Source organism: Lytechinus variegatus, chromosome 3 (assembly GCF_018143015.1).
Source record: "Lytechinus variegatus isolate NC3 chromosome 3, Lvar_3.0, whole genome shotgun sequence".
In the NCBI taxonomy this organism is placed as follows: Eukaryota; Metazoa; Echinodermata; class Echinoidea; order Temnopleuroida; family Toxopneustidae; genus Lytechinus; species Lytechinus variegatus.
The window spans coordinates 23,397,047-23,408,862 of NC_054742.1; the positions used below are offsets into that span (position 1 = coordinate 23,397,047).

An 11,816-nucleotide genomic window follows, 5' to 3' on the forward strand; every position below is an offset into this window, starting at 1 on the left:
ACAAGTCACCATTAGATATGTAATTATTTTGACATTTTAGAATACCAATACACCAAACACTTCAACCATATTGATGTTTATTCCGACGTTACAATAAACATTGGATGAAAACATGTTATTTGTGTTTGACTTACAGTATGTCCGGGATTTTTTGTCATATTTTTTAACCAAAACGCTAATTGACAAAACATTTCTTGAGTATTGTTCAGAGCAGAAAAACATTCCTGTAGAGTCTTTTATTTCACCATATCTCTTCTGGGGAGGTTAATGCCAAAAATTTATATATATATATTTATATATATATATATATATATATATATATATATATATATATATATATATATATATATATATATATGTATGTATGTATATTCTCAAATAAGCAGATGCAAGCAATTACTTGATTCGGGCCCTACTGTGAATAATACATTCTTTTACATATTGTAATTCAAAAAGCAGCTTAGATACAAAAGGTGACAATTTAGGGATGGTTTTTCGAACAATTCTCAGATGGCTTTGATTTCCACAATGAATGAAATCCGGGGGTCTTAAGATTGATTCCCCGATTTCAAAATGATTTCATATTTAAGAAAATTGGATCTTTCTTTTCACTCTAAAATTCTCTCTTGTGTGGGCCCTAGTGATATATACCCCGCCAAGGAGTTAATATTCTAATTTACTAAAATAAACAGGTGCCGGGCACTACGGGATCAGGGGTTTAGACAACGGGAAGAACCGGGGGAATTTCGGCGAGTTTTGAGCAGTGAGAGAGAGGGTCGACTGAGGTAGCGATGTTCGTGGCTCGCAAATCCGCGACAATCGGGCGTCCCGATTTCGCATAGGAAGCTTGCGTTTTGCGTTTTAATGGGTAAAATGAAGTCAATAATGCAATGACAAAGTTACAGATAATTACTTCCTTTCCGACGCCTCCATATTTTTACCATATATTCAAAGCTAAGACTAACTAATACATTTTACAGATTAAAAGATTTATTTTAAGCATCTTTCAAAGAATATGTACATAAAAAGGTGGCCTATTTCCGTTTCTATTTTGTTTTAATTGATACTTTGTTCGTGTTATTTTGTCTACGTTTCGTTTTTCATTAATGTAATTTTGCACATTGTTTTTTACTACTCATGTGGAAGATCAGTATACTATAGGGAAGAAAAAGCAACAACTACAGCACACAAAAATCCAAAGCATTAAAGTAATGTGATACATAGAATTAAGTCAATATACCAGAACTCCTTCCTTGAAACATGATTATGATAATAATGATGATGATAAAAATAGCAACAACTATAATAATAATAATGATTAAATGATAATGATAAAATATTGGCTTTATATCAATGTTAAAACTAAAAATCGCAATAATACATGTAATGATGATGATAACAATTATTAATATTTTGTTTGGATTCTATTTGTAAATAGTAACATATTTCAAACTCTGGACTATAAATATATATATATATCTATATATATATATATATATATATATATATATGTGTGTGTGTGTGTGTGTATAAATATTACACACACATATATATATTATATATATATACAGTATGATAAATGTAGATGATAAATAATAAAATAATAAACAAATAATAATAATTGATACAAATTGATATTATTGATCTATACCTTGCCAAGTTTCGAACGGCAGTTTTTTTTTTCAAGTACAAACCATTTTTTCCACATTGGTAAATATAGAACGTCAACATTTGAAATTATTTCTCTTTTTAATTAGCGAATTACTTTTAGTTTAAAAGTACTTCTCAGAATGACTGTTTATTTATTCATTTATTTCACATGAGAAGAGATAACCTCCTGAGCCACAATCTGTGTTTCTGAGGGAAGTCTTCAATGGATGCACAATTTTATTACATTACACTCATAAAAAAACGTGTAAGATTAAGCTACGTGGACGTACTTCAAAAGTAAAAGCCCATTTGAAACACTGCAAAAATACAATACAACAAAAAAGGCATAAGGACAATGACCGATATTCTATTATAGGCCAGTTTATTCATTCACTTTTTAAATTTTTTGAAAGTTAAAAATATTGTCATTATCGATGTTTTAAAGTTGAATGGTATGCAATACGGATATCAATCCGAACCAAAGACATACGCGCACTTTGCACATTACATCGTTAGCAACAACAAAAAAAGAGTTTGAACAAAAAGTAACTTTTCACCTTTACTTTTATTACCTCAAGGCCCTCTTCAAAGTTCAACATACATAATGATTTCAAAAATTGGCAACCGCCCTGCGCACGCGCTCAAGTACTCGAAAAATTCTCCAATTTGTTAGAACAAAGCTACTTCACGCCTTACCGACCCCTTTGAAGAAAATGTATCTTTTGAATTTTTGACATATTCTCTCCCAGCAAGAGATGGTGATTGGAAAGCTCAGTTTTCATTCTGATTGTCTAATTTTCCTGTTTTCATGTTATTCTTTTGTTGTGTACAGTGTTTTATTAATCTCTTTAGAATACGGTATTATTTGATCTGTTATGTGGTTACATGATATCATAATCTAATATTAGCTAAATTAATAACAGGACCCCACATGGATGCATTATCTTCATATTACTTAAAAATTTTCTCCATAAAACATTATAACAGTTTTCAATTGTTATGGCTCTTTTCGTAAAGTTGCAGAGAGTCTGTAATTGTCTGATAAAGGAGGTTTGTCGTCTGTTGCGACCTGTAACCATCTAAAATACATAAATATGTCCTTTCCCGCGTGGTCGCTAATATAAGTTCTCATATACAGTCATCTGGTCGAATTCATGATCAGCATGAACCAAGTATAGGCCTATCAAGTGAAAGCAACAGTTTCCTTAAAATGCTCTTTCATTAATCTACTAAAAATGTATTTGTAACTTTAACGCTTCGATTAAATCCTTAAGCATTTTCTGAATATTAAATATAGAGACTTTAAGTATGAAGTATGCATGGTTACATCGCGCTTCAAGCGTTGTTATGTGAACTTGAAAATTCATGAGGCAAACTTTTTTTGTTTGGAACTATGTAACGCACTCGTCGACTTTCGGTAGCTATCGGATAATTGCTTATCCCCTGCCGCGAGGGTTAGGGCAATGTGCCTCAGACCTTACTGAAAAACACTACAAGTGAAAAGAAAGACACAGTTGTAGTCAGGTGTATTATACTTAGTATTTACTTTAAAATTACATTAATATTTCTGCAATATGAAAATTGACGATTTCAGAATAAAGATTATCATGATTATAGCTCATCAGTCAAAATTCGAGGCGTTTTACTAGGCCCTTTATTTTAAATCTTCAACAGATGTAAAGAAAAGAGATTCATTTGAGACCTTCCCTCGACGTCAGTCTTTCATCTTCTGCATCCCCCACTCACTCTTTCTCTATTTCTTTCTAGCTATCTCTCTCATTTCCTTTTATATTTGTCTTTTATCTTGCTTCATTTTGTGCCGTCAGAATGTAACACGCACTTAATTTGATCAAATTGGAGAAGGGATTTATCCAGTTTCACTCCCTCTCACCTGATGAAAACATTCACGTGATGGGTACACACCTAACTCCATCCGGGCTTTACCATTTTCCGCGGGTTGATTCAATTTGAGAGAGAAGGTGAGAAATGGGAAGGGATATTGAAGGGATTAATAGTGGCTTTGGCCTTCACGTCGCTTGTAGCAGATGCACCAATAGTCATTTACACTGTGAGGGTTGTCGCTGCTAATAAGGTACTCTCCCTACTCGACATGAAATAAGTCTTCACTCTCGATAACACACCATGAAACATGACAGAATAGTTCCCCAACAAAATGTAGGACGGAGGGGATGGGAGAGATGGGAGGGGGGGGGGAAGAGACATAGGAATAATATGAATACAGTAATATCCATTAAAGAAAGGTCGAATTAATTATTTTCAGAAAGAGATATTATGGCATAAAAATGTCTCAAATAAATAAGGTCATACTCACAGGGGGGGGGGGGTAAACGAATAAGAAGCTCGAGAAGTAGGAGGGTTAGAATTAGTGACGTACACTATGATAAGAAAAAGGACGAGCCTCTGAGATAGTCTATACACCAAGAAACTTTGTCCGAATGGTAAATTTTTATCCCAGTTTTTAACACAGTGTATAAAATAAATAAATAAATACGTGTACTGTAACACTATGAAACAATAATTTATCAAACTGGAAATAACGGGATGGATAGATGATTAAACGGATCATTAAATGGGACGTAAAAAAAGAGAGAGAGAGACGGGGGGGGTAAAAAAAACCTTATTAACGAAATGTGTTGAGCGAGGAAACCCGCTGGAAAATGAGTGAAGACAGCAGACTGTGGCGAATGACCTGCCACAATTTTCCGCGTCAAGGCAGTGTTTCATCCTACGGTTGATAAATCAACGTACCTGTTGTAGGATCTAGAGCAGATACATTCTCACTTTTCTGTTTGTTTTTTTTATCTTTTTCTTCCTCACAATTATTTTTGAATATGTGCGTGTGCTCATATTAGGGTGTTGGGATGAAGAAGAGGAGGGGATTAGAACAGGTGTGAGAGCGATGACGAAAGAAGCGAGAAGTGAATTCATGCAATGACCTATTATTCATCATAATTATAACTGAGAACAACAATACAAGATTGTTAAAAAAAAAATTATTATCGGAAAAACATTATGAAAGCATGGTTAGACATTGTATAATGTAAATCTTGATATATTTTAGAGACAAAAAAAGGTTAGAACAAGTCAATTTGACAGAAAACAAATTGCTTCCCATTTTGATAATGACATATCACATTTTATTTGGGATATGCGGCAGAAAAACACTTCTCTGGCAATGAGATTCATTAACTCGATACTCTCGAGCCTGAAAATAAAATTAGAGAAATAGTCATAAGAATATATCACTAAGTAAGAATTAACTAACATATTATTGCAAAGGTGTGAACACCAATATAGGGACCCTGCTAGAATGGTATGTTGCAGTTTGGTTTGAATTATTTTGTTTTGTTTTCCGCAAAAGGCGCACATACTGTGCACATATTACGCTGGATATTATGAATATTCTGTCAGATTTTCACTCATATTCTTATTGTATCGTTTATATACTGCAGAAGGTATTGCATTTTATTGTTGAATATGGTAAGATTGGTCTACTTTGGCGAAATTGATCGTGAATTTACACATGTCTTCATAATAATGTTTCGATTTGAGTGTTCTTATTGCATTGTAAACGGTCTAACCCTTTTCTCTGTACGTCTATTTGCTTTGATTATATTGAAACATCAAGTCCGTCTTCAGCTTATGACAGAGATAAAGTCCATAAGAAAAACATTAAGAAATTAAAAATATTTTGTAAACAATAATGGGTACGCTTGTTGTTACATGATGCATCAAATAATGACATTTGAAATTTAAAAACGATTTTATAATGCGCAAACTATCATTAATACAGTAAGTATAAATCCACACACATCGAACTCATCAGCGCATACACATCATTAATTCTGTACATAATAAATCAAATTACGATTAAAACGATTCTGTTATGAAAAAGTCTGCATGATCTTCACGTCGTTAAGCTTTCTCGGAAAGTGAGAAGCAGTAATATTATGTCAATCAGTCAAACTATTTAAGTCAGAAGCAATTGGTATAGGGGTAATTCAGATGATAAATAATTTGAATCTTCAAACTCACTTTGTGAAAAATCATTTTGTCACTGCTAATACAGCAATTTCAAATTTAATGTCTGTAAATTTCTAAGTTTTGCCATTATATTCACATGTTAATGAAAATGGGTAGTTTTATTTTTCTCTCTTACCAAGAAAGCTAGTAATTCGTTGGGATTACCTGATTAGGATTTCTAAATTACTTTGCTGATGTGTTGATATAAAATAAAATACCAGAGTGATTTATCAATATTTTCAACATTGTAGAAAATGAATCCAAGATAAGTATCAAAATGATTACTTTAATGTCATTACTTAAATGCATTTCTATTTAGGCGATATTTCACAAGATGTCTTTATTTTGGTACACTGTGATAAGGTGACAGGGCCTACAAATACAAAATACATGGAGTAGTTTTCTCTTAAATAATTTAATATGATTATTATTACTACCAAAAAAAGATTGATAGTATTTACATTTTGTACACTTTAAAAATTGTGTATTATAGGTCCAATCGATATAGTGAAGCCGTTAGATATGTAATAACTTTAAGAGTATTGGATGATTTTCTGCTATACATGTAGGATATAGTTGAAAACTATTATGTCTTATGATATATCTACTTATACACCAATATATTATTTAAAAGAAAAAATGAAAATTTCTTAATAAGTTAACCAAATGAAATATTGAAATAATCATTTTTTTCAAATGATTATGATTTTTGCCAAATCGTTACGCTGAATGTAAGGGATGTTTTTCAAAGGGAAATAGTCGTGACGCCATGCATTTTTTTTAGTGATGATTTATATAATTCATTCATTTATGCTTTATAAAGTATTATCTCCAAGGAAATTTCATAAATCTCTAGAAATAAGTGTATTTATTTCAAACAGATTTATCATGATGAAATTTTAGGAATTGAGTAAGCATCATTTTCATAAAAACCTGTAAACTAATTAAACCAATATCGTTTAGTAATTCATTTTAAAGTTTACATTACTGTCATTGCACATATCACAGAAAATATAAGTATGAGGTCAAAAGTTCATAATGAGCTATAATTATCGTAACTGAAATATGTTTCATATTAATTCAGGTAACAGACAGGGAGGGGAGGGACAAACTTGTGAAGATTCAACCAGAAACCGGGAAGGAAAATTTGAAAATTTCAACCACATTGAAAGGAAAGAATGCGGTGAGAAGGGATTATTAAATTGGGTCGTTGGTTGTTGCGAGAATCACGCGCAAAGATGTGACAAGTATAAGACGAAGAGACAAATTACAGGAAGAATCCGTCTTAACCGTTACCTTGGTAACATGTGTTTTTCATATTCTTTGATATCATATTCACTTTCTTTTACTCCCACAGATAAAAGATTAGGTTTTGTTTGTCAAATTTATTGGGACGAATGTCATAATGCATTAGGATACGGATTTGGCGTATAGTGGTAATCAGAGAAACTACTCGACGCAGAAAAAGAATCCACTTAACTATAATTAAGCTTGTAATAAGGTATTCAAAGCGCCCGAAAAATATGGAATTAATTTATATTGTATAATTAAGATGCTGAACCTATTTTTTCAACCGGCAATCTATCGATGGACAAAGAGCAAAAAAAAGTTTCTTCTGTGCTTTTCACTTGTTGGTCGTTGGTTACGTGGACATTTTTTTTGTATAATACAGGAGTAACAACACATTGTTTCATTTTGATAGTTTCAAAATATGATTACTGAATATTGCTGTAAAAAGCATTTACCTAATATTAAATTATAAACTCCATTTCAATCATATTTTTAAACATCATATTAAGATAACCTAACCAAATTATGACATAATTTTGTACCAACCATGAATAATTCTGAGTTTATTATTCATTACTATTACCAAAAGAATGTTTATTGCTTGACCATGCTTACTACAGAAAATTGACGATCGGATACAATGAAAACAATAAATTAGATGATATCAATAATTTGAATTGTCCTCTTACCTGATGACGGTCTATCCGAGTAACGCGTACAGTAAACCCATGCTGGCCATGATTGCGATGTCGGGCATTTCGGTGATGCTTTATCCCCCGTACTCAGCGGGCGGGCCTCCTCGCATCGCTTGGCGACGTTTGTTCTGTCCTGTCTCACGACCTCGGGTTTATCGTCATCTCGATGGTGCACTTTACTCGTTTTGCGCGATCCACCGAATTCGGGTCCAAGGATGGTTTCGATGAAGAAGTCCGTGAAACGTGTCTTGACAGCGAGGTCATTATCAGAATGGGACCGGGGGACGTGGATATTGTGATGGTGTTGTGTAGGTGATCGCGGCTCACGGCCGCCTAGAGATAAGGCTGACATGGTATCGACCACCCGCCTGCAGCCCCCGCTGGTATCCGTACAGACAAGGAAACCTATGGCGAAAAATCCCTCTTTGACCAATGCAAGAAGTAGCTTTATAACGACTCTCCTGAAAACCTGCCTTTGAACTTCACAGTTGTAGAGGTCAACAAAAAGTTTGTTAAATACGTTTATGTAGGCTATCCCATGTATCTAATTGAAGACAAAAGATAATCAGCCGATGGCTCTCGAAGGCTAAATAGAAATAAGGAGTGAAGAAACTTTGAGACAGAACACATGCATTGTGAACATTTCAGAGAAAGATGTTTGAATGGAACAAACCAAACTATAACGTGAGTGTCAACTTTCTCGATAGATCTATTTTGTTAAAAATATCGGGCCCCAAACTGTGTGCTCTAGGAGTAAGGGAGTGGGGGCAAAACGAAAAGGTAAAGTTTGTGTGGATAGTAGCGCCGCCCGCAAATGGACAAATCACCTTGCTCGTTAAAAGAGATCGCCAGTCAATTTCTTCATCTGCTTCACACAATGCACCGTAGGAGTCTGTCACCCGCCGGCCAATGGGAAGCCCGTATTGGGGTGACGTCACCTAGATTTCCGCGGTATGGGAGAGAGAGAAAAAGAGAAAGGGGACGAGGGGTGGGGGAGGGTGAAATACAAATCAGATCACACACACCTGACGGGAAAGAGTCGGGGTAGAAGTCATAACATTCCCGAGGGGCAGTGACAGAAATCGTAGAGCTACAAATCAACAAATTATTACTTTCAACTCAACATATTCATCTTCTTTTGCTAGCTGATCGACTCGTCAAGGTCAGACTTAGGTGAGCTAGACACAATGGGGACAAGACATCAAGAAGCTTTGGGTATGGACTGTTGTGACACTTTGGTGCACGGGTTAGTAAATAATACATTCCCTCTCATCGCAACAATCTTATAAAAGATGTGAAGATAAATGAAATCAGTAAACAAATCAAGATTTAAAACAGAATTGGACATTCTTGGAAGGTGTTTTTTTTTTCCAAAGTATGATTGAAAAACATGTTACAATACACAAGATTATTTCATTTTAATATGATGATAGTCTTATATCTTTTATAAAAAAAACTAATAATTGCCTAATAGGTAATAAATACTCAGAATGTGGATTTTGAGTGTTTATTTCTTTGTTAGCAGATAAAAACTTTTGAAGGAGAATTAAATGTTCATTTGTTAATCACAAAGTCGATATATAGTCTCCATGTTGCATCAATTATGTACCTTTAAAATTAAAGTTTGGTTTGGTTTTTACTATAAAAGAATTAGTTAAAGAATTATTTTAAAGTTTTCAATGAACAGAAATTAAAAGACTATTACAGATAGGTAACATATTTCAGCATAGCCTCGGTTGTCTATGACTCTGAATCATAACAATAACTGATCTCGATCAGTGCGTTCAATAAAAAACTTGAGATTCTACAATAAATAAACAATTAATAAATGAACTGTTCAAAGTAAAGTTGTAAGCTCTAGATCAATTACACAATATCTTCATAAAAATGGCATTGTTCCATATGTGACCGAGTGTAGAGTCATACGAATGAGTTCTAAATGCGGATAACCCTCGTTTTGAAATTACATATTGCTCATTTCGCAATGGTCGCAAATGTAGACTCGAGTGGTCGCAGTATCACCACCATTATGTGCGCTAGAAACCGCTATATACAGTTGAAACTGGTAGTGTAGCGCAGTTTTACACTACCTGTATGTAGTATTACTGGTATCGGTTGTAGCAGTGGTAGAAGTAGTAGCAGTAGTAGATGTAGAAGTAGGCCTAGTGATAGTAGTAGTAGTAGTGGTGGTAGTAGTAGAAGTAGTAGTAATAGTATTAATGGTAAAGTAGTTGGAGGAGGAGGAGGAGAATTATTATAATTAGTAGTAGTAGTAGTAGTACACTGTAAAAAATGAAGTGCTAATTAAGCACTAAGCACTTACGGCGCTTGTATAGTGACTGCACTACGAGTGTTGATTTTCTAGTTTAAATTTGAACGAGAAAATCAGCATTTAAAGTTCAGTCCCTATACAAGCACTGTAAGTGCTAAATTAGCACTTCATTTTTTACAGTGTAGTAGAAGTAGAAGTAGTAGTAGTAGTAGTAGTAGTAGTAGTATAGAAGTATTAGTGGCGACAGAGAATTACGTAAAACCCTGGGAACAAGTTAGCTTCTGTGAAAAAAAGAGTCATCGAAGAAAAATATATTTAAAAAAAACCTGGACAAATAGGAAAGTTATGAGCGTTTGAAAGTTAGGATCACAAATCATACGGACATGCTCTCCATGCTCTCATTGGCAATGCGACATGATGTATGACGTCACACTACGCAATTGCGTACTTACTTTTCGACACATTTTGTTTGAATTGTTCGTTTTGTCAAGTCTATTCATAGATCAGGGTTTTCCCATGGAAAGACATGTAACAGAAGTTTCATCGAAAAAAAATATATTGCACAAAGATTTTGTAGAACCGTTAGAATGAGCAAAACTAGACAATTTTGCATGGGTTATATTTTCAGTGTACAAATGGGGGAGTTAAACCTGTGTGAAATAACAAAACTTGTACACGATGCCAATGGGAAGATTTTCATAGCATTAGTGATTTCAATATTCAAATGGTCATGGTCAATTTTTTGTTCTTTCAAATGTTATCAAACTTTCATTGATCTTATTCGTTGATTTTTCTGTTTCATACAAGCAAAATGGTTCCAAGGCTTTAATTTTCCTTTACTAACTTGACTTCTCGAGAACTTGATATTTACATTTTAATCTTGCTCTTCCCCTTGTATTGAATTCGAGGTGTGTGTGTGTGCTCGCGCGAGGTTGTTTGAGTGTGTGGGTGATTTGTTTCTGTCCCTCTTTATCCTCTCTATATCTATATACCCATCCCTCTCATTTATTTTTCTCTTTTCGTATTGTGTCTTTCTTTTATGTTATTTTATACGAAATCCATAATTTCATCTTTTTTTATTATGGTTCTATAATTGTTTTAATTATCAGGTTGTTAGTGCACCTATACAGTAATCTACTATAAATGGGAATATAATGGTAACTTTCATTTTAAGATATGAATTTTATTTGTATACCACATTTATGAGTTAAAGAAGTTGCATGAATGTTTATTTTGTTAAGTTAAATTCTTATAATTTAAATACTTAGCTATGAATTTGAGAGCCCATTTTATTTCATTATGAGGTTTGAATGATTTGGCAATATTTAGAGCAGCTGTAATTATTCAATCGGGCAGTAATGATGTTACTGATCTCGAGAATTAGGCTATGGTCATTGAACCTAACATCTATGTATAAATGATCTTTCCTATTTCCGTCAATGGTGGAATACTTATTGACAGTTGCACATAACGTGCACCCCTTGCCCAACCATGCACCTCCAACTATCTCCTTGCACGCCAGAATGGCGAATACCGTCCATATCTACAAGGTGCTGTCGTCAAGAGTTGAGATCTGCGTTTCCCCCGATGACTTGTCTCCCAGTTCCACTTTGGTTGTGTTGGCATTCGGTTACAGTTTATCGAGGTCTTACAGTTGTCGGTGTCGAGCTCAATCTTTATGTTAACTTGTTGCACCCCGTCACGCAAGCCACGATAGTAAACTGTGTTTTATGGCCATGAAACCACTAGACAAGTATTGGTGCTATCAGGGTGCAATATTGGCTCACGCGTGTCATGCCATAGGCCACTCAGTCATTTGAATTGTTTACATCTTTCTTTAAACAGACAAAATAGAAATTGTACTG

At 34.1% G+C, this 11,816-nt stretch overlaps 1 protein-coding gene across 1 annotated transcript in view; it reads right to left on the bottom strand.

Moving 5' to 3' along the window:
* LOC121411986 (homeobox protein engrailed-1a-like) overlaps positions 1-8,031 on the bottom strand; it is a 52,622-nt gene extending 44,591 nt beyond the window's left edge. The window contains exon 1 of the mRNA XM_041604897.1: positions 7,674-8,031. Within this exon, the coding sequence (XP_041460831.1) occupies positions 7,674-8,031 (358 nt within the window). The remainder of the gene's footprint in view (positions 1-7,673) is intronic.
* Positions 8,032-11,816: the final 3,785 nt, after the last annotated feature.